Source organism: Stenella coeruleoalba (assembly GCF_951394435.1).
Source record: "Stenella coeruleoalba genome assembly, chromosome: 2".
Lineage (NCBI taxonomy): Eukaryota > Metazoa > Chordata > Mammalia > Artiodactyla > Delphinidae > Stenella > Stenella coeruleoalba.
The window spans coordinates 81,608,989-81,633,584 of NC_137147.1; the positions used below are offsets into that span (position 1 = coordinate 81,608,989).

The following is a 24,596-nucleotide window of genomic DNA, read 5'->3' on the forward strand; positions in this document are numbered from 1 at the left end:
AGTAATTGTTTATTTACAATATGTGTTGTAATTGAACATGCGTTTCAAAATTTCCATGTAGACTGTGAATAATGCATTTTCTGTTGTGATTAAAACATTTAGGATATCAGTGAAGGTACTTCAGTTTATCAGATAAAATAGGAAATTAAAGGGAGGAATTAAAAGGGAAAATCTATGTGAAAGAACAGTTTAGTGATGTAGTACATTATAAACGAAAACAGTGTAGTAATAACTTAGTTTCCTAATCTGTGAAAGGAGCAGGCTGGATCAGATTTCAGAAGTCTCAGTTCTGACAATCTATGATTTTTGTAGAACAGTGTATCTCAACCCTGGTAATACATCAAAATCATGTTTGGAGCTTGTAAAAAAATGTTTCAGTGTGGTATATACCACCAGCTGTGTGAAGCATGATCTTCAGGGGTGCGATATAGGCATGCATATTTTTAAAAAGCTTCACAGCCTAGGTTGAGAACCACCATTGTGGAGGGAAATTTATTTCACATATTTACTGAGCACAGCTCTGTATTGGACGCTGTTCTGAGAAGTCATTGGTGAGCAAAACAGACTTGGTTCCTGTCCCAATGGAGCTTACAGTCTGGTGGAGAAAAAGACATGATCACACAAATATTTATAAACTAAAATAAGTGTTTCAAAGGAAAAGAACAGGGTGACATAATGTGGCAGGAGGACCTATGTAGTCTTAGGGGTTAGTGACAGATTACTGAGGAAGTGACATTTGAGTTGAAATAGGAAGGGTGAGTAGGAGTTAACTAGGTGAAGTTGGCTGGGAAAGGAGGACAAAGGTGTCCTTACAGTGAGGACAAAATATGAAAGACCTTAAAGTGGAAAGGATCTGCCATATTAGGAGAACTGGAAGGGGGCTGATGTAGCCGGAGGGCAGAGAGCAAGGACCAGTGTTAGAAGATTGGATCAGCGAGGAACAGGGCATGCAGCACCTTTCAGGCCATGTTGAGGATTTTGTTCTTTGTCATGACAGCAATACGACATGATTGAAGAATTTTAAATAAAAGGAGTGATTAGATCAGGGGTCCCCAACCCCCCTGGGGCTGTGGGCCAGTAGTGGTCTGAGGCCTGTTAGGAACCAGGCTGCGCAGCAGGAGGTGAGCGTGGAGCGAGCAAAGCTTCATCTGCTGCTCCCCATGGCTCACATTACCGCCTGAACCAGCTCCCCTACTCCCCTCCCTCCGCCCCCTCTGTGGAAAAATTGTCTTCCACAAAACTGGTCCTTGGTGCCAAAAAGGTTGGGGACCGCTGGATTAGATGTCTAGTTTGAAAAGTTACCTCTGTCAGCAAGGTGGAAAATAGATTGGAGAATTAGTTAGTAGTCTAGGCAAGAAGTGATGGTTGCTCAGTGGCAGTGGATATAGAAAGAAGTATATTACTGGTCTCAGTGATTTGATTGGCTATTAGAGCTGAAGGAGATGACAGTATAAAGGATTCATTTCTTCAACAGGTGTTTATTGAGCAACAAAATAAAATGATACACTTTGGAATCTCAATTGGACAGGGAAGAAAGTGAAGACAGCCGGAAGCTAGGAAATGCAGAGAATGTGGAGGGACCATAGGAACTGAGGTAGAGATGATATTAAGTGTGGTCAAAAGAGCAAGCTGGAAGGATAGATAGTAGGCTATGGTCAGGGAGTGACATGTTCAAGTTAGTGATTTCGGAGGTGACATAGTTCCAGGTGATGGCATGATCTGGGTGTGGCTTACTTATGTGCAGTGGCAAAGGTTGGAAAAGAGGAGGTTAGGGAATTGAGAGCTCAGGGTATTGGAAAGGGTATACATATGGACTTCGAAGAAACTCAGTATAATTGAAAAAAATAGGAATGGAGAGGAAAAACTGAGCACAGGGAATGTTGAAGAGTGTCCAAGAGATTGATAGGTGAAAACCACGAGAGAAAGAGGGTGGCATATCTGACTGGCCTGAGCCTGGAGAGAGCGGGAGATATTTATAAGATAATGAGGGAGTCGATCAAAAAATGGGCAGAAGATCTAAATAGACATTTCTCCAAAGAAGACATACAGATGGCCAAAAAGCACGTGAAAAGATGCTCAACATCTCTAATTATTAGAGAAATGCAAATCAAAACTACCATCACCTCACACTGGTCAGAATGACCATCTTCAAAAAGTCTACAAACAATAAATGCTGGACAGGGTGTGGAGAAAAGGGAACCCTCCTACACTGTTGGTGGGAATGTAAATTGGTGCAGCCACTATGGAGAACAGTATGGAGGTTCCTTAAAAAACTAAAAGTAGAACTACCATATGAGCCTGCAGTCCCACTCCTGGGCATACATCTGGAGAAAACCATAATTTGAAAAAATACATGCACTCCAATGTTCATTGCAGCACTATTTATAATAGCCAAGACATGGAAGCAACCTAAATGTCCATCGATGGAGGAATGGATAAAGAAGATGTGGTGTATTTATACAATGGAATATTAGTCATAAAAAAGAATGAAATAATGCCATTTGCAGCAACATGGATGGACTTAGAGATTATCATACTAAATGAAGTAAGCCAGAGAAAGACAAATATCATATAATATCACTTATATGTGGAATCTAAAAAAAGAATGATACAAAAATGAACTTATATACAAAACAGAAATAGACCCACAGGACATAGAAAACAAACTTACGGTTACCAAAGAGGAAAGTGTGTGGGTGGGGAGCGGTAAATTAGGAGTTTGGGATTAACATATACATGCTACTGTATATAAAATAGATAAACAAGGACCTACTGTATAGCTCAGGGAACTATACTCAGTGTTTTTTAATAACCTATAAGGGAAAAGAGTCTGAAAAAAAATAGATATATATGTACGTATAATGAATCACTTTGCTGTGCATCTGAAACTAACAACATTGTAAATCAACTATATTTCAATTTAAAAAAAAAAGATAATGGGAGAGCAGTGATATGGATGCTGTATTCGGAAGCAAGGAGGACAAAAACCCCACCATTTGACCGTCAGGCACTTAAGAGTAAAATACCCAAAGCTAGAGGCAGTAGGGATAAATCATTCTGAGAAGACATTGACAGAATAGGAGAGTTGTTTTTTATGGATGGAACATATGGAAGAGTTTGAAAAGCAGGAAGAAGTGGAGAGCTGGATCAGAGGCAAGCCAGTAGGGTGGGTAAATGACAGGGGGAAAGAAAGGGTCTAATATTTTATATGTTGGCCGATGAAAATAGAAAACAGAAAGTAAGTTAGACCCCGGCTGTGTCTTTGTGAAGGTTTACCAATGGCCCTACTGGACTGAAGGTTTGGTTCACCCAGCTTAGAGCAGTGTCAGATCAGCAACTATGGTTCAAGTGTGCATGGCCCTGGGGGAGTCTAGGCCTAGGGGAGGTGTCCCCAGTTACTACTAAGTTATTACTCTTCGGAGTTACTCTTTGGAGTAAGAGTAGCACTTTCCTAATTCAATAAGAATTTATAGAACAAACTAAGCATGATAATAATACCTATCTTACAGGATATTGTGACAGTTAAATAAGGTAATATACATACAGCACATAGCACTGGCCTAAGATTAGTTTATAAATGTTAGTTGCTATATGATTATGATTGTTATTAGATATTCAGGTTTGTTAAATGCATTTCTTTTTTCTTTTTCTTTTTACCTATTTTGAGGAACTGAGGCATTAAAGCTTGTGTATTCAGGATTTAGTATTTTTGGTGATTTAGTAAATTTTTGCTGAATTTTAAAATTGGCATTTCAGTAAAAATAACTTACCAATAATATGAATTAGTTACATTTTTTCAGGAGCTTATGATTATTGCTTTATTGCAGAAGTGAAAACATGTAGGGGGAAATAAGATATTTACTGTTAAGTCTCAATGAGAGGTGCTGTAAGATATGGTAGAAAGGTAATACAGGGGAACCAGTCTTGGTTGGAGGAGCAGAGACTGGTCTAGTCCCAGCTGTCTTTACCTGGCTGCATTACCTGGCCAGGTTATTTACTTTGTTTCCTTATTAGTGTAGACAGAAGTTTGAGTTCACATGGAGCATTTGGGGTCAAATCTGGATTTAAATCAGAGTGTCGTCATTGAACTTCTGATATTATCTTCTGGTCCTACAGAATTAGGATAATAATAACTTCAAATCATTGCTGTAAAGAGTAGATGAATTGGAATATTCATCTGGCCTGCTACTTAAGGCAGGTATCCTAACCTTGTTGAGCCTTAATTTCTTATCTGCAAAATGGGGCTTTGAAACTACTCACCCTTCGTGAAATATGACCAGAGAATTTAGAGAAAAAGAAACACAAATGGCCTTTAAACATATCAAAAGATGTACAGTCGTGCCATAAGAGAAATGTAAATTAAAACTATACTGAGATACCAGATGGTCAAAAATCCAGATTTTTGACATGAGTCAAATGTTTGGTAAGTTATGGGTAATGGATACTCTTCTACTTCAGTGGTACAACCCCTGTATAGGCAAATTTAACATTAGCCAGCAAAGTTGGATAGCCATTTACCCTTTGATCCAGTGATCCTACTTCTAGAAATCTATTCCAGATATACACTGACAAAAATTTGCCCAATTTTTTTAATAGCAAAGCATTACAAAAAACCAAAATGTCCTTCAGTGAGGGCATAGCAAATAAAATATGGTATATCCAGACAGTGGATACAACTATAAAAATGTTTGAATAGTATCTCTACAGATCTCTAGTATATATAAATATGTGTCTGTGCATGTGTATGTTTAAAAAAAGGAATAGAACAGTAGATAGTAGGCTGCCTTTTATCTAAAAAAGATACATTTATATATATATATATATTTTGTGTATATATATGTTTATATTTTAAAACATTATGGTTTGACAACCCCAAACTAATAAATACGGTTTCCTATGAGGAAGGGAGGAAACAGAGTACTAGATGGAACAGTATTAAGATTGCAAGCTAGAATTGTGTGAATGTACCTTGTTTTGTTTTAGACTTTGAAACCGTATAAATGTTTTACATAATTGTAAAGCAAAATTAAAATGAAATCAAAACAAAAAAAGAGAGACAAACCCCTAAAAATTAAAAGCAAAATGAAAAAAATACCTATCAGTGTATTGAGTAGGAGGTTTAATCACATGGAAAGGAATTGTTTTTCTATACATCCTTACTGGAATCTATCCTAATGATAAAAATATAAATTGTTTTCATTAATTTTATTTTTAGTAATAATGCTGTTTTTTCTGTTCTGAAACTATGTAATTTATGTTATTTTTATATTTACTAGGATTCTGTAAATGTCATAAAAAACAATTTTCATTGTAAGAGAAAAATAAATAAAAATGTAAAACAAAATAGGTAAAAACCCTATAATTCTAAATTTGAACTGGAAATAGCAGTGTGAACTCCTGATATAATTTCTTTTAAAAAGGTACAGATACAGTGATTAACCTTTACGACCAGATTGTGTATTCTAAATACCATTGAAGAGAATCAGGGCTTCTTGGAGAAATGGCTGATTACAGGTATAGGGGAGGAACATATTGTATAGAAAGCAAGGAAAATATTTAAAGAATAATGGGGACAAATCAAAGGACTCATTGAGTAACATGAATGTGCTCCCACTAATCAGAGATAGGACAATTTGAGTATCAAACGAAAAGTAAATGCAATGGATTAAAACCCATCAACTGTGCTAAAACTTACAAGTTTAATAATGTGGGGGGAAAAAAGGCTCAGTTACAGAAAGAACAGTAAAAGTAAAAACTGGTATCAAATTCAATTAAGGTAATATATAAAAATGGTTTGAAAATTTAAGGTTCTATTCAAATACACTTTGTAGCAGTGTTTAAAAGTATAAAATTATAAAAGAAATGGTTAAGGTTAAAATCTCATATGTCCTCAGTTTTAATTTTTTTAATTTAAATTTGCATCTGTTCCTTTTTCACTATATTACCTTTTTCTTATTCTTGTAAGAATAAGAAAAGTTATAGTTATTAGACTCTATTCTATTTGACCTTGTTATATGTAATATTTATCTTAAAATTGGTTGATAATTTTACTAAAAAATTTTAAAACAAAGTCAAATGTTAATTATATAGAGCAGAAATCAGCAAACTATTTCTGTAACAGACCAGATAGTAAAAATTTTAGGCTTTACTGGCCACACTGTCTCTGTCACAAATACAGGAAAACAGCCAGAGAGAGTTTGTAAATGGGTACAGTTGTTGGCTGTGTTCCAATAATATTTTATTTACAAAGACAGGCAGCAGACGTTGATTAAAAAGTATTAGGTGTATTAGGGTTTTGTTTGTTTGTTTTAACCTTTTATATCTTCCTTTCTAGGTATAAGGGACCACTGTTAGAAGAGCAAGCCCTTATAAAGGCAGCAGAGGGTGGACTATCTTCACCTGAATTTTCAGAGCTCTGTGTTTGGTTAGGCTCTCAAATAAAATCATTGTGCAACTTGGAAGAAAGTATCACTTCAGCTGGTATTGCTATTGAGTTTTATTTACTTTTCTGTTTACTAGTAAAATGAAATGATAGGTTATGATTTACAGTTTTATCTATAATGTGCTCACTGTACAAAGAAAAGTCATTACTACAAACAACTTCAATATGTGATTTAAATATCTTTGGATTAAATTTTATATTGACTAATCCAAAATTGGTTCTTAAATTTATATAAAATTATAAATAATTATTGTTTATCTGCTGTCTTGAATTTAGTATTGTTCTTTAGAAAAAGAAGAGTCTGAATTTGGTTATTTAAAAAGTTTAAGTTTTGAATACTGCTTATTTTGAATTAAGGTGTTTTTTTCCCCTAAAGTATGCATATATTTAATCCCTAATTTAAGTTGTGTTACCAAACCTATAACTCAGGACATGGATTCACATAGGAATACGTTTATAAAAAACTCCTGTACTAGCTCACAAGGTTTATTTAATTCACTACTGTACTGGTAGCTGGAGTTCCTGTGGGTCTTTGATTGGTAGAATTTCAGACATGTAATAAAATGAAAAATAAAATTTGTGGGGGCATTTGCTAGGAGACCAGTAGCCTTCCCTTCTGATGCTGTCCTTACTTCTAAATTGTTTTTTTCCTTGCCAAATCTAATAGAATTCACTTGAAGCTAAGTAAAATAAGCTGAATTCAGAACTTATGACACAAGTTCCCACATAATTAGATGATGAAAGAAAGATAAGCGCTGAGGCTTAATTTGATGATAGCATTTATTATCCAAATCCATAGAAATACAATAGAAATGGATCATTTGCTCTGAAGCCAATTAATAATTATAGCCATAATAATGCTTTTAATATTTCAGTTACTAACATAAAATATTTCCATTTTATCTGCTTTTATGGAAAGCCCATTGGAAGATATCAGAGATTTAAATATAAAAATATTTATAATTTCATGATTAGATACTTATGTTCTTGAATTTAATTGTTGCTTTCCATATGTAGAAATATGTTTTGGTTACTTTGACCTAAGCTTTTGGGGTCACACATTTAAGGATTTAATGTCAAAGTAAAATTTGGAATTGAATATAAAATTAAAATCAACTAGTGGTAGATTTGATAGTATCAGATTACATGGTAAGTATTTAGTAAATGTTTTATACCTTTTCTTGTTTAAAGGGAAAGATGATCTAGAAAGCTTCCAGCTTGAGATAAGTGGCTTTTTAAAAGAAATGGCATGTCCATATTCTGTACTCGTATCAGGAGATATTAAAGACCGTTTAAAAAAGAAGGATGACTGTTTGAAACTTCTATGTAAGTTATGTTTCTTTGAACAATTTAAATGCATGTGTTTAATCTGGTTTGTGTTACTTTCAAGTCAAGATTTATGAACTTTAATTAATGAATCATTAGATATTTTGTGTATTAGAAAGTTTTTAATATTTGGCTTAAAATATGAAACTAACTCAGATTTTTATATAAATGTAGTATAAATTCTACTAAAGTACTCTTTAAGATTTCTCACACTTATGATTTATTTGGCCAATATAGAATGCCCAGTGTTTGTGACTTGTATGGTACTTCAGTAATTTTTCCTTCACCTAATTCATCTCTTTACATTTATGACTAATTGGCTAAAGTGGTGATCTCCAAACTGCTATTTAATCTTAAAACTCTCTGAAACTAGGCTGCTAAGCAGATTATTAGATGATAGGCACTGAATGATGGTTCAAAAATATTCATTGATCCCTTTCTACTGTACCAGAAACTGCTCTAAGCATTAGGGATGTATCAGTTTAAAAACAAAATTGTGCTCTTGTGCCACTTGAATTTTAGTGAGTGTGGCCTATTTTCATCAGGGGTGAATTTGGAGTACAGATTACCTATATCTAAACAATTACTATGAATAACATCCATTTATTTATATTGGCTCCCTTAAAATTTTTAAAAATTCAGTTAGTTTAATTTCATGCTATTTTGGAAGTTCTACAAGCGGTGACTATTTGAAAGAATTTTTCTAACATCTTCTATTATTGAAGATTTCTATTTTAGGTTGTACCATTTATAAAAAGATGCATGTGATATATTCCTCTATGTTCTAGTGTTAAAATGTTAGTTTCATTAGAGCAGAAACCATGTTTATGTGTTTAACTACTGGTGGTGTTGGAAGTGTTGACATTTGAATTATCTTGTTTGTTTTGGGGAGGATAAAAATTATGTGCCCTTCCCTCATTTCTTACACTATTTCCTTGTCTTCCTCCCATTCAGTGTAAGTCACTGATTTAATGAACCATTGTTACTAATGGGAGGTCACAGTAACCCTTAGGTGTATTGGGACACAAAGGAAGGTAAGAAGCACTGGCCATGAGGAACTTGCATATAGATATAGGTAATCCTTAGATTACCTTATCCTTACCTTAGATATAGGTAATCTGTAATTCTTTATGTTAGTCAGTGAGAACTGTGTAAATCATCATGTTTCCCTTTTTGCCTTTGCTTCTGAGAAGCTCAGCAATAATGGTAATATAAGTTTCTGGTCCAAATAACAGTAAAGAGGAGATATAAGAGAGGTTGGTATAGTTTTTTCTGATTATAAACATACATACTCAGGAGATGTGGTGAAATGGGGAATTGTTAAATGAGTACAAAGTTTCAGTTGAGGAAGATGAAAATGTTCTGGAGATGGATGGATGGATGGTGGTGATGGTTATACAACCGTGTGAATGCACTTAATGCCACTGTACACTTAAAAATAGTTAGAATGGTAAATTTTATGTTACATGTTGAAAAAATACATGCTCATCATAGAAATCTTACAAAGTAGATAAATATGAAAAGAAGAAAATAATTTATAATTTCACTCCCCAGAGAGGATCATGAATAACTTTTCAGTGTATTTCCTTTTCCTTCTCTTTTTCCTTTGTACACACATATTTAAATAAGATTTAGATCTGTTACAGATGTAGTTCCTGCTCTTCCTCTGCTTCATTTAATGTATTGTGAGCATTTTCCCATCACTTAGTATTTTCTGAAAAAATAATTTAAATTGGCTACATAACATTCTATGTTATGGGCATTTTTACTTAACAGATTTCAAATTTGAGGGTATTTGGATTTTTCTAATTTATCTATCTATCTATATCTATTTATGGCTATGTTGGGTCTTTGTTGCGTGTAGGCTTTCTCTAGTTGCGGTGAGCGGGGGCTACTCTTCGTTGCGGTGCGTGGGCTTCTTATTGTGGTGGCTTCTGTTGTTGCAGAGCATGGGCTCTAGGCGTGTGGGCTCAGTAGTTGTGGCTTGCGGGCTCTAGAGCGCAGGCTCAGTAGTTGTGGCGCACGGGCTTAGTTGCTCCGCCGCATGTCGAATCTTCCTGGACCAGGGCTTGAACCCGTGTCCCCTGCGTTGGCAGGCAGATTCTTAACTACTGCGCCACCAGGGAAGTCCCAGTTTTTCTATTTTAAATTAATTTTTTTGTTCATATTTTTGGTTACTTAGACAAAGATCATGAACATTTAAAAAAATTCTCTGGTCTAGATATATTGCCATAATTTGCTCCAGAAAGGTTATACCAATTCACAATCTTACCAGCATCTATTTCATCTTTATCTTTAGTTTGACTACCTTTAAAACATACTGATATAATAAGCTTCTTCATGTTCTTTTAGAATTGTTTGCAACATGTGTAAGATGAAAAGGGCCACATTCCTTACTATGTGGAGAGCTTTTATAGAGATAAAAACTCATTGGACTACTGAGCCTGCGCGTCTGGAGCCTGTGCTCCGCAACAAGAGAGGCCACGACAGTGAGAGGCCTGCGCACTGCGATGAAGAGTGGCCCCCGCTTGCCACAACTAGAGAAAGCCCTTGCACAGAAACGGAGACCCAACACAGCCAAAAAAATAAATACAAATAAAAAAGCTCACTGGAAAAATATGTAAAGTACATAAGGCATGAAAAGGCATTTTTGGAAAGGCAAATTTTCAATAACACAATTAAAATTCACCTGTCTTTTGACTTGGCAGTTCGATGACTAGGAGTTCATACTAACTGTACAAAGATATATGAAAAGAATGTTCATTATGGCATTGTTTGTAGTAGTTAAATAGAAATGGTACATCTTTGCAGTGATACCATTCTATAGCCATTAGAATGAGAGTAGATAAAATGTGTAAATATGGAATGATCTCTAAGATATATTGGTAAATAAAAAATATACGGAACATGTATCGTATGCTCTTGTTTCTCTAAAAGAAATAAAAGTGCATAGGTGGTAGAGACATATACTAAATATATACATACACACACACACGTGCGCGTGCCTAAAAATATGCCCAAGAAACTAACACTGGTGATTGCCTCTGGGGAGGGGGAATCTGAGGATCTGTGGTGGGAAGAAGACTTTTCACTGTATTATTTCCCATCTGTGAGAATTAGCATTTTAAATACTAGACTGAACTCTTGTTTGTACTGTTACATACAGCATGTTTCCATAGAACAAAGACAGACTTCAGCCATGATTCTGCACAAAATATAAATTTTTGAAGAACTGGTGATCTGCTTAATGAAGTTAAAAAATCAGGGACCTTGGCATAGTCCTCATGTGCAAAGTTTGATACATGTTGGTCTTAACTTTTTGTGGGTTCTTTAGACGATCGTGTATAGATTACATGAAAAAATCTTATATTAGTGGCTCTCGATCCTGCCTGCCCATGAGAGTCACCTTGGGTCTAAAACCACACAGATTCCCAGATCCTACTTCAGACCTACTGGTTCAGAATCTCTGAGGGTGGGACCCTGGTACTTGTACTTTTAAACAATTTCTCAGATATTTTTTCTGCTCAGCTGAAGTCGGAACTGTTGTATTAAATTGTGTGTGTGTATAACTTTAAACAAATAAAAACAAACCCCAATATCTTAACTGTACTGTTGTAAAAGTTAATTTTAAAAAAGACTGTAATGATTTAAGATAATTTTTTGCTTTCCAAAATGATATTTTTTAGGTTTTTTTTAATTGAAATAGAGTTCACATAAAATAGTTTCAGGTGTACCACATAGTGATTTGACATCTGCATACATTATGAAATGGTCACCGTGGTAAATCTAGTAACCATCTGTCCCCATACGAGGTTATTACAGTATTATTGACCGTATTTTATATTGTGTGTTACACCCCTATGGCTGATTCCTTTTCTTTCTGGAGGTTTGTACCTCTTAAGCCCCTTCACCTATTCTACCCCACCCCCACACCCCTTCTTTCTGGCAACTACCTATTTGTTCTCTGTGTATATGAGTCTGTTTCCATTTTGTGTTGTTTGTTTTGTTTTTTCCATCTAAGATTTTTGAATGATTTTTTAAAATATGGCTGTTGAAAGGATGAAATAAAATGGTGACAGTGAAAGGACTTGTGAACAGCCTGGGGTGGTCTGTCTTAAAGGCAGTTTTTCAAATTGCTCAATCTGCTTAATAGATCAGTTAAAGCTATACATTCTCCCCTGGCTTGAGCTGTGCATATCAGAGAGAGAATATTTTATCAGTCTTACACATTCTTAAGCATTTTAAAATTGTTGAAGTACAGGTGGGTCTCTCCTACTAGGCTTTAAACTCTTTGCAAGTAGGCACTATTTAAAAAAAAATTTCCTTCTGCCCTCTTTATTATTATTTCTTTTTGTGATAAGAATACTTAATGTAAGATTTACTGTCTTAGCAAATTTTTAAGTGTACAATATAGTATTGTTAACTATAGGCACTATGCTGTAAAGTAGATCTCTAGGACTTATTCATCTTATATAACCAGTATGTATCAAACTTTGCTTATGAGGACTATGCCAAGGTCCCTCTGATTTTTTAACGTATTTATTTTTTTTTGGCTGCGTTGGGTCTTAGTTACTGCGCGTGGGCTTTCTCTAGTTGTGGCGAGTGGGGACTACTCTTCGTTGTGTTGCACGGGCTTCTCATTGCGGTGGGTTCTCTTGTTGTGGAGGACAGACTCTAGGCGCATGGGCTTCGGTAGTTGTGGCTCGTGGGCTCTAGAGCGCAGGCTCAGTAGTTGTGGCGCACGGGCTTAGTTGCTCCGCGGCATGTGGGATCTTCCCAGACCAGGGATTGAACCTGTGTCCCCTGCATTGGCAGGCAGATTCTTAACCACTGCGCCACCAGGGAAGTCCCGGTACCTCTGATTATAAAACTTCAATAAAACAGATCACCAGTTCTTCAGAAATTTATATTTAACGAATATAAAATTTATATTTAACTAAACTCCTTGTTTCCTCCTTCCCCGGCCTGGCAATCACCATTCTACTTTCTACTTTAGGAGTTTGACTGTTTTCGATTCCTCATAGAAGTGATATCATTAGTATTTGTCTTTCTGCGTCTGGCTTATTTCTCTTTGCACAGTGTCCTCCAGGTTCATCCATGTTGTCACAAATGGCTGGATTTTCTTCTTTTTTAAAGCTGGATAATAATTCCATTGTATACATATACCACATTTTCTTTATCCATTCGTCTGTTGAAGGACACCTAGGTTGTTTCCAAATCTAGGCTGTTATGAACAGTACAGTAGTGAATATGGTAGTGAAGATCTCTTTGAGATCCTGATTTTCCCTTTGCATGTATACCCAGAAGTGGGATCTTTAAAGCATTCTTGTGCATTTTAACATTATTTGTTTTTCCCTTTTCTTATTATAGTATTTTTAAGTACAGAGCTTCAAGCTTTACAGATATTACAGAACAAGAAACGTAAAAGTTCTCAATTAGATAAAAATAGTGAAATTTATCAGGAAGTTCAAGCTATCTGCGATACCCTTGGTATTCCCAAGTCAACAACTTCTGACATTCCACTTATGCTGAACCAAGTGGAATCAAAGGTATTGTATTTGTTTTATTTTTCATTTCCCCCAAATTCAGTTAAATGCTGATATGTAAATGTTGAATTAAAAATGAAAATACAGTTGATCCTTGAACAATGTGGGACTTAGGGGTGCTAACCCTCTGCAGAGTCGATAATTAACATACAACTTCACTGTTGTCCCCCTGTATCTGCAGTTCGCATTTGTAAATTCAACCACCTGTGGATCAGATAGTACTGTAATTTTATTTAGTGAAAAAAATTCACATGTAAGTGGACCAGCACAGTTCAAACCCATGTTGTTTAAGGGTCAACTGTATTTCCTTTAACTACAAGATATACATTCTATTTAAAGAAACATTTATCTTCGTGTAAACTAAATTTTGGATTTGGAGTTAATATGCATGTGACCTAATTTGACTATAAGTAATATTCAGGAATCGGATCTTAATGAGTGAGTGCTAGGCTTTGTGAAGGTTTGCGCTGATAGAAATCCTTTTGCAAATTTAAGGGACCCTTTTCTAAACAAGGTTGTATTACGGTATAATGAAAGAAGTATAGTTATCGTATGAAGTCAAAGGCAAACTAAATTTCTTTTTAATGGATGTTGTTAATAGAATTGCAGTGTGGTTGTCTTTGGCAGTGAGCAAAGAAATGCACAATTTCTGGTGGATAAGTGTTTAGTAAATGTTTGTTGTATAGTGAATAAATGAATGAGTACCCTGATGGAGTAGTTAAAAACAACTAAAACCTGTGTACTTCTAGCTTTTTTTTTTTCCAGTTATTAAACTATCCTTGTTCCCAGTCAAGCCATCGATTAGAGAGAATGATACTCTCACAGACCAAATTCTGGCTTAATTCCTAGGTTCTGTAGGAGTCCTCTAGGGGAATAATACAAGATTCATTTTTAAGGAAAAGAAAATTCTCACCCTCAAGAATAGGTACTAAAACTCTGTTTTTAGACATGCTGTTTTAAACTAAATTCTTGAATAAAGTACTCTTTGCATTGATAATTTATGAACTGAAAAATAAAAAGATTTGTCTTACTGAATGTCAGAGAATTTTAGTATCATTAAGATGAAAACACAGTATAAAAACTTTTTTTTTTCCCCTAGAACTTGTAAACCAAAGAATAAGCCTATGAATCCCAGCTCAGAAACACTGGTGTAGAGTTAATAAATTGCTCTTCAGAATTTGTTTCTCTGGATTAAGAATGATCTGGGGTTGGCTAAAATATCTGGGGCTATTTCAAATTGAGACAGATTTCTAGACTCTTCGTAATCTCCCAGTGCTTACACATATTGATCCCAGAGAGGTTTTTTCTTTTTATGAGTTTCAGTTAGAATTTAAAAATACCCCCAAACCTCTTTTCCCTGCTTAAAGCAGGCTGTAATGCCTGTGTTCAAGTGCTGGCAGGCTAATTATAAGGTAGTAGTTACTATGGCCATCATGGCTAAATATTTACCTATAATGACTTACTTCTCCATTCAGTTCCTATCAAAAGCAAAAATTTCCATATTTTCTTCTATGTACGATGTGTCCAGAAGACACTTCGTCACCATTGGGGAGGAAATTTATCATTATCTTTTAGCTCGAAGCTGTTCAAATGTAAATCTAAAGTAATTATAGTAATATTAACAGCACACATACAGCATTTACTGTGCTAAATGTTTATATGTAATAACTCATTGCATTCTTACATCACCTATAATGAAGTAGTAATATTATTATTTACAACAGCCATTTGAGAAAATTGAGGTACTGAAAGATTTAATAAATTAGACAAGCAAGTTTCTAAGTAGTAGTAGTGGTAGACTGGAGTTTCAAACCCAGATGGTCAACCTCAGAGTCTGCTCTTAACTCCCTCTTTATCACAAGTGATTCTCAAAGTTATTAAAACTGTTATCTAATGTTGAAATACAGGGAATGTGATTATATGTGAGAAACTTAAGCATGCATTCAGAGTCCCTCTTGAGTAAGGGGTTATGACTAAAACTTTTAGTAGTATATGAAATATCAAAATCGAAGGTATTTACAATAGTGAGGAATCTACAGAAATGGTATGTTTTAAGAAAATAATAATTCTTTTCAATGTGTAAGAGCAGTGTCAGTAATCACTGTTGTAGTGGTAGCTTTACTGTGATGTAAAGCTTAAGCTTTGGGACCCCCTAATTTGCACAAGTTCTTTCTAAGCTCATTTTTCAAAAATAGCTTTCTCAAGATATAATTTAAGTGCTGTAAAATTCGCCCATTTAAAGTATACAATTCAATGAATTGTAGTATATTTACAGAGTACAACATCATCAAAATCTAATTTTAGAACATTTCCATCATTCTCAGAAGAAACCATGTGCCCATTTACAGTCACTTCCCATTACCACCACCAGTTTCCAAGCTACTTTTGTGTTCATAATTTTTAATTCTTTTTAAAAGAGGTCCCCCAACATTAAATAAGGTTCATACTCCTCAAAATGTGAACTCTTCCTGATTATTTTCTCTAGTTACTTTATAACTAAGCAACTGTAAATATTTCATTCTGTTTGAATGACCTCTGATATTGCTGAAGCAAAAGCAAATGTCTAAATCTTGTTCACCAAAATAAAAATGTTTCAAGTAATTCAAATCAGTGGCTTTGCAAAAGTAATGAAATGTGTATGTGGCGACTAATTGAGAGGGCTTGCTCTCCTGTGTTGTCTTGCTGAACAATGGAATGTGTACAGAATATTTAATGGAGTAAAACCAACATACTCAGCAAAGGTTTTAGTATCCCTTTTGAGAATTTGTCAGCATGTAAGAGCGTGCCATCTTAAGAAGAAACTCTGAATTTATTTCACATATAAATTATAGATTCTCATAATAAAACCTTTTAGTAGCTACTTCTTTAATTGTCCATGTACATTATTTCTTACTCTGGAAAAGGTGTGCTATAGCTTGAATTAATGTAACTAATGCTTCTTTGAGAAAGATACTCTGCATTGTAGTGATATTCTTTCCTATTATGTGAAGGTATATTTTAACTATTTCTCTTTAACATTTTATTCATTCTCTAGCATTCAAAGTGTTTTAAGCAAGAATAAGATCGTTTTAAATTAGGGATACACATTTTCACAATCTTTTATGTTTAATTTTAGGTGAAAGATATTCTCTCACATGTCCAGAAAAATCACGTGGGAAAACCACTGCTGAAAATTGATTTAAATCTGGAACAGGCGGTAAGTCACCCCCCCACCTTTTTATTAGCTTTATGTAATTAAAGTAGTGAATATGACTTAATTTTATAGATGGACATCTAGATTTTACAGTGTGTAGCATGCATTTTTTATATTGGAGAATTAAAATGGAATGATATTCTAGAACAGTAGGTCCTAACATTTCTTCACTCAGATTATTAATTAAAAAAAAAAACCTGGCCAAAAGTATTTATAGTCCCTAATATGTTAGCATAGTTGTAATTTGAAAAGTGTAGTAGCTCAACGCCAACAAGATGGGAAGTTGTTGGTATTTTCTTTCCTTATTGGTCCAGACTACTTTGCAAGTAGACGTTTTACGTAAATTAACATGTTTGATTGAAGATCAGGTAAACTGTACCAATTGTAGAGTTTAATTTGTATGTTTAGTATCTTCCGAATATTTTATATGTTCTATCAAATATCTTTATCTAAATAATTTACTGTAAAGTCTCATGGGATCAGAAAATGACCATCAAGTACCACCTTTTGAATTAATAGGACGTATTGACCACAATTCTGAAATTTCTTTTCTGTGCATAATGAGTCTAAAGGTTATGATTTTTGTTTCCAAATTCCTTAGGAACAACTGGAAAGAATCAACGATGCCCTTTCCTGTGAATATGAGTGCCGTCGGCGGATGTTGATGAAACGATTAGATGTAACAGTGCAGTCCTTTGGATGGTCTGATAGAGCAAAGGTAAGGCTGTTTTTCCATTTGTGTCCTGTAGGTGGTACTCTGTGACAGCTCTTCAGGCTCTCTTGTCTGTTAGGTAACGATGCCACATTTGTACTTTATCACTCTGTCTGAAGCTCCTGCCCAGGCCAACTGCTGGTCTTAAATAATGATCCTGGTCTTGTATAAGTCCCTGTTTGCAAATATCTTAATTTCTTCCCATATCTTTCACATTTATTTAAAACTCATAGATGTTGTGATTTATGCAAGGATATACATAAAAGAAGGCATCATATGTGATAGTGAGATAGATATAGTGAGCAACTGGTCAAGAAAGAAGGATTTACTGCTAAACACCCTACAGTACACAGGATAGCCCTTCACAACAAGATCTGTCTGGTCCAAAAGATCAAAAGTAGTGGTTGACAAAATCTGTTTCTGATGATATGAGATCAGATTTTTCTTTATACATAATATATTGTTATTTTCATTCAACAAATAGTTGAATGCCTACTCTATTTCATGTACACATTAAAGGACATTTATTAAAACATATATTTGAACAGCAAGTGCAATGTGGCACACTGTACACAAAAAGAGGTGACTCTTCTGTAAGCATCATGCCTCTCTGCTTATTGTGCTTACTGTCGCTTTGTTTATTTAACTAATGTGAGGTTCATTATTCTTTTTCAGCTTTGCAATCTGGTTAAAGTAACACATCACTCCTCAATGTTATCCTGTCTAAATCTTCTCTGATAAATAGCACCTGTCTGCAGAAAGCACCTGCTCAGAAGCAGTGTTAGACTCCCTGTTACTGTTAAGCTTGTGAGAGGTCACCCAGGCTGAGAGGAAAGAAATTAACAGACAAGCTGCTCCTGTGTTCTGAAATGATGGGACTGAGGCCACGTATTCTCTGGTTTCTCTCCTCATGGTCTTTGCAGTCTTTCCAGTATAGTATGTCTCTCTTCCTATTGCACAGAGGGATTAAAACCCTTTTTTCCCATTTGATATATGTCTAAATCCTTTTATTCAACTGTCGAAAAAGTAAAATACTGATTTTTTTCTTCAGAAAAAAATAAAAAAGAAAGAAAGATTTAGGAATGAATCAGGTAGCACTGATGCCTGAACAAACCTTAAAGGTGGCTTAAGGCTGTGGAGTGTGTTCCAGTTGAAGAGAGGGTTGGAGGGTGGGGGCATTCCCAAATATGGATCTCTTCAGGTAGTTTTCTAGAGAGCTGTCACCCATCATTCCCATTTTACGTCTGTAATCTGTACCCAGGTGGCGTCTGGGATCCTCCACTCCAGACTGTAAGCTGGGATGATTATAGGAAAACATTTGCTTCCCCTGTTTGAGGGATCATTGTGTCCTGTGCTCCTTGATGTCCAGTGTCTGAAAATCACTGGTTCACGTGGGTTGTCCAGTTTTATAGTTGTCTCAGGTAGGAGGGTAAATCTGTGCCTGTTACTCTCAGATATTATTATTACATTCTTTGGATTAACTGGGTAGTTGTCCTGCCCCCATATTGTATCAACTGGGGTCATTTATGCAGCTTCATTCAACTGATACCTGGGCTGGGTTGGGCTGGAACATCCAAGACGGTTGCCTCACATGTCTGGGTTTTGCTAACTGTTTCTTGGGGTGCTTCACTTGTCATCTTGGCCCTTAGGTGGTCTCTCTCTCCATGTGGTGCCCCACATTGGTTTCCTATGGCTGCTGTAATAAATTACCACAAACTTCGTGGTTTAAATAATACACATTTATTTTCTTACAGATCTAGAGATCAAAAGTCCTAAAATGAAGGTATTGGCAGGGTTGCATTCCTCCCGGACACTTCAGGGGAGAATCTGTTTCCTTGCATTTACTAGCTTCCAGATACCACCTGTGTACCTCGAGTCATGACCTCATCCTCCATCTTCAAAATCAATAGTGTAGGATCTTCCATTCTTTCTCCTTCTGCTTCCATTGTCACATGCCTTCTGCTCTCTCTCTCTTATCAGGAGCCTTGTGGTTACACTGGGCTTACCCAGATAATCCATCTCAAGATCCCTAACTTAACTCACATCTGTATCTTCAAGGTGACATATTCACAGGTTCCAGGGATTAGGATGTGGAGATCTCGGGGGAGCCATTCTGTTTACCAGGTGTCTTCTAATTGAAGTTTATTTTTTTCCTGCATTGTATTTCGTTATCATATGTGGCTGCTGCTTTTTTCTTTTCTTTTTCTCTTTTTTAAATATACTTTTAAAAATCAAGTATTCTAATGAGTCCTCTTTTCTGTACTTGCCCTCCTAAAAGCTTGTATCCTTCTACTGCAGTTTGGGCTGTTTGCTTGCCTATCCTTGGCTACTCCACTATTTCCTGGATTCCATGGCCTTCTCTTTCATTGTTTATTCCCTCAATCTGCCATAGTAAGTCCACAAATAACTTCCTAACAAAGGGTGCATAGGAGTGATTTTTCTGAACCCTTGAATTCTAAAAATGTTTATTCTGCTGCCACATTTGATTGATAGTTTGGGTAAATATAAAATTCTAGGTAGAAAACATTTTTCTCTAAGAATATTGAAGGCATTGCTTCATTGTTTTCTAGCATATAGTGCTGCTGTTGAGAAACCCAGTGCCATTGCCTGTCCTTTTGGATGACCTTTTATTTTTCACTGGGAGCTTTTGGACCCTCTTCTTTTTTTTTTTTTTTTTGAGAGTTACATTTTATTTGACAGACTTGCTGAGGACTTAAGCCTGGAAGACAGCCTCTCAGATGACTCTGAGGGACTGCTCTGAAGAGAGGTAAGGGAGGAGTCAGGATATATAGGAGTTTTTGCAAGGAACGAGGTAGTAGGAACATCAAAAGATCATTGTTAAAAAAAAAGAAAGAAAAATCATTGTTAATTAAAGAAAAACAGGGACTTCCCTGGTGGTTGGACTCTCTTCTTTATCCTTGGAGTTCTGAAATTTCACAGCATATGTCAGTCTGGGTCTTCCTGAATTCATTGTGCTAAACATTAGGTGGGCATTTCAATCTGTAGACTCTTAGCTTTTATATTTCTCTTTATTAATTTCTTCCCTTTTGTTTTCTCTTTCTGAAACTCTTGTTATTCAGATATTAGACCCCCTGGATAGATCCACTTGAGTTGCTTTATTTTTTTTCTCATTTTCTGTCTCTTCCTTTTTGATTGACTTTCTTGGAAATGTCCTCAATTTTATTTTGTGCTTGGCACTAAATTTTTGTTTCTGCCATCATTTTTTCATTTCCAGGAATTCTTTTTGCTTCTTGAGTTTTCCTTTTTCATGTTTTTTTTTCTTGTTTTATGAACGTGCTATCTTCTTCAATGGGGATGAAAAATTTTTTTTAAAAAAGGTTGTTTTTTTTTCCCCCCTTTAATTATTTCTGTCTCTTCCAGGGCAATTTTTGGTTTGTTTTTCTTGGTCTCTCTCTCGTGGTGGCTTTCTTCAAATCATGATGGTCCTTTGTTGTCCATATTTAAGAGAAGACACTGAAAAACTGATTGGGAACTGTAGTCGTTGATCAGGATTGTTGATGTCAGACTCTGGAGCTGCCTCCTGTGCTGTGGAAATTCCTGATGCTCATTTGGAGAAGTCTTTTCTCTGTAGCTGCTCAGTGTTTCAAGAAGGGAAGCCTCATTTTTTTTTCTATACATTATTCTCCTTTGGCCAGAGGAGGAGGAGTGGCAACATGGCACCAGGGGTTGGAAGAATAGACTATTCCACAAATAGACAGTTAACCCCTATTTTTGGCTCCCAGTTTCATTTTCTGAGATGTCGGTTCCCTTCTTACCTGTATCCCCTTTTTCCATTCTGTTTATTGTAGTATATGTATATTTTTTGAAAAAAATAATTTAGTGTGTTTGAGAAAATACCTTTAGGAAATATCTTGATATCTTATCTTCTCATCTTGGTCTTTTTTCATCATGTTTTAGGACAAGGAGGTTGTGTTTTTGTTGTTTTTCCCTTAGTCCGGAAGATTTTTTAAATATCTTTTTTCTCAGAGTATAGGTCAAATTTTGGCCTTTCATGCCATCCTTTTCAATTGATTATGTGAGTATATACATTTATACCCTGAGTTTTCTTTTCTTGTTAAATTTAATATATCTTTATCTTATTCTCCCTATTTCATGTGTCTGATGTTGAATGACTCATCAAATATTGTTCTACAGCATTTAAAATCTTTTGCATACAGATATACTCTATTGATTGACATTGAGTTTTCCTTTAATTTTGTCTCCTTTGACCCTGTAATGAAATTTTTGGCAGCTAAATTTTTGTTCATGTCCATGATATATTCCTAAAAGTGGAATTCCTTGATCAAAGAGTATGCATTATAATGCTTTTGATGCACACTCCAGAGTTGCCCTTCAAAAAGATTATACATGTTTATTAGTATGGTTAATCTGGTTTCTCTGTTACTTTGCTGGTATTGAAATAGGACTGAGTATACTTTTATAGTTTGCTTTTTTTTTTTTCCCTGAATATATTGTGATCATGGTCCCATATCTCTAAAAGTTCTATTTCGGTGTCCTTTTAAAATTGATTTTTAATTTATTTCTTATTTTTTGAGTTATAATTCACCATCTTAAAGTGTACAGTTCAGTGGTTTTTAGTATATTCACTGTATTCTGTGCCATTATCTAATTCCACAACGTTTCCCTCACCGCCAAAAGAAACATGCACCTATTAGTGGTCATTTGCTGTACCTTCAACTTCCTTTTCTGACACTCACTACTATAACCTACTTTCTGTCTCTTTGGATTTGCCTGTTCTGGATATTTCATATATATAAGGAGTCATACAATATGTGGCTTTTTATGTCTGGCTTCTTAGCATAATGCTTTCAAGTTTCATCCATGTTGTCCCATGTAACTGCACAATCAGCCCTCCATGTCTGCAGATGTGAAACCCATGGATTCCTAGGGATTCCTAAATGGAAATTTACTGTGTGAAAGGTTATGACTCTTAATGCTCTTGATTCACATCACCAAATTGTTTTTTACAAAGTTTGTATGAATTTAAGCTCCTACAAGTAGGGTAAATGAAATTTTGCCTTCACTTTAGCTTCTTTAGTATTTAGAATATTATCAATTTTATGGCTAACTTGATGGTTAAAAAAGACTAAGTTGTTTTAACTTGTATATTTTTTATTAGTGGTACAGTTGAACATTTTTTCATAAGCTTATTAGTCATTTGAATTTCCTCTTTTTTGAAATTTCTATTTGTGTCTTGTCTTTTTTTCCCCTTAAGGTCTTCCTGTTTTCCTTCTGATTGAGCTTTTTATATATTAAGGAAGTTAGCTAGTTGCTTTATTTGTTGAAAATATTTTCCCCAGTGGTCTTTTGTTTTATGTCTTTTGCTGTGCAGAAATTTTAGTCTATAATATGGTTAAGTTTTTCAGTTTAAAATAAAACTTTAAACAGTGAACTCTTTTTAAAAATTTATAATTAATTTTTTTATTGGAGTGTAGTTGATTTACAGTGTTGTGTGAGTTTCTGCTGTACAGCAAAGTGAGTCAGTTATACATATACCTATATCCACTCTTTTGTAGATTCTATTCCCATATAGGTCATTACAGACTATTGAATAGAGTTCCCTGTGCTATAAGGTAGGTTCTTATTAGTTATCTATTTTATATATAGTAGTGTGTCTATGTCAGTCCGAATCTCCCAGTTTATCCCTCCCCCCTCCCTTTCCCCCTTGGTAACCATAAGTTTGTTTTCTACATCTGTGACTCGATTTCTGTTTTGTAAATAGGTTCTTTTGTACGATTTTTTTGGATTCCACATATAAGTGATATCATATGATACTTGTCTTTCTCTGTCTGACTTACTTACTATGATAAACTCTAGGTCCATCCATGTTGCTGCAGATGGCATTATTTCATCCTTTTTTATGGCTGAGTAATATTTCATTGTATATATGTACCACATCTTCGTTATCCATTCCTCTTTTGATGGACATTTAGGTTGCTTCCATGTCCTGGTTATTGTAAGTAGTGCTGCAGTGAACATTGGGGTGCATGTACCCTTTCTAATTATGGTTTTCTCCAGATATATGCCTATGAGTGGGATTGCTAGATCATATGGTAGCTCTACTTTTAGTTTTTTAAGGAATCTCCATACTGTTCTCCACAGTGGCTGTACCAATTTACATTCCCACCAACAGTGTAGGAGGGTTCCCTTTTCTCCACTCCCTCTCCAACATTTATTGTTTGTAGATTTTTTGATGATGGCCATTCTAACAAGTGTGAGGTGATACCTCATTGTAGTTTTGATTTGCATTTCTCTAATAATTAGTGATATTGAGCATCTTTTCATGTGCTTTTTTTTTTTTTTTGCATACAAATTCTTGACCTTATATATTCATTTTGTCATTTTTTTCCCTGCCTGTAATGGGTTTCTTAACACGAAGTCAGTCCATGCCCAGGATTTCTTTTTTTTTTGTTCATCAACATTAGACTATATTTTGCATTTATATAATAAAATATAGAAGACAATAAAAATAAGTGAGTATTGCTATAAGCAACAACAGAAATAAAACACATGAGCAATATTCAGCAAAACAAGGCAGACATAAAATGATATACATTGTATGGTTTCTTTTTAAAAAATTCAAAACTGGGCAAAACAAATTTATGGTGAAGGTAGTAGTGATTATGGGAACAGAAAGCAGGGGTCATGACCAGGAAATAGTATAAGGAAGGCTTCCGAGGTGCTGGGAAAGTTCTGTTTCTTGATCTGAGTAGTGGTTATACTAGTGGGAGTTCAGATAACTCACATAAGTCATAAGTTTATAGTTAAACTTACGACTTATACACTTTTCTCTGTGTTATAACTTATTAAAAAAGCTAAGACAAAAGCCTTATTTAGTTCATTAAGATCAGCAGTTGGCAAAGAATTACTGAATATTATTTTAGACACCTACAAAGTTCAAGGAAGTGTCTTAGGTGATCAAAGATTCCAAGTCCATTCCACTATCAAATATATATTTTTTTCTTATTAGTCATCCATATTATACACATCAGTGTATACATGTCAATCCCAATCTCCCAGTTCATCACACCACTCCCGCCCCACACCACTTACCCCCTTGGTGTCCATATGTTTTTTCTCTGCTTCTCTGTCTCAATTTCTGCTCAGCAAACTGGATCATCTGTACCATTTTCTAGGTTCCACATATATGCGTTAATATACAATATTTGTTTTTCTCTTTCTGACTTCACTCTGTATGACAGTCTCTAGATCCACGTTTCAACAAATGACCCAATTTCGTTCCTTTTTATGGCTGAGTAATATTTCATTGTATATATGTACCACATCTTCTTTATCCATTCGTCTGTCGATGGGCATTTAGGTTGCTTCCATGACCTGGCTATTGTAAATAGTGCT

The 24,596-nt window shown here is 35.1% G+C and overlaps 1 protein-coding gene across 2 annotated transcripts in view; it reads left to right on the forward strand.

Annotated features, from left to right (window-relative positions):
• FAM98B (family with sequence similarity 98 member B) overlaps nucleotides 1–24,596 on the forward strand; it is a gene marked incomplete at its 3' end in the record, with an annotated part of 36,913 nt that overhangs the window by 2,055 nt on the left and 10,262 nt on the right. For both annotated transcript variants that reach the window (XM_079912592.1, XM_079912591.1), the window contains exons 2-6: nucleotides 6,335–6,480; nucleotides 7,634–7,768; nucleotides 13,139–13,317; nucleotides 16,430–16,510; nucleotides 17,109–17,225. In XM_079912592.1, the coding sequence (XP_079768718.1) occupies nucleotides 6,335–6,480; nucleotides 7,634–7,768; nucleotides 13,139–13,317; nucleotides 16,430–16,510; nucleotides 17,109–17,225 (658 nt within the window). The remainder of the gene's footprint in view (nucleotides 1–6,334; nucleotides 6,481–7,633; nucleotides 7,769–13,138; nucleotides 13,318–16,429; nucleotides 16,511–17,108; nucleotides 17,226–24,596) is intronic.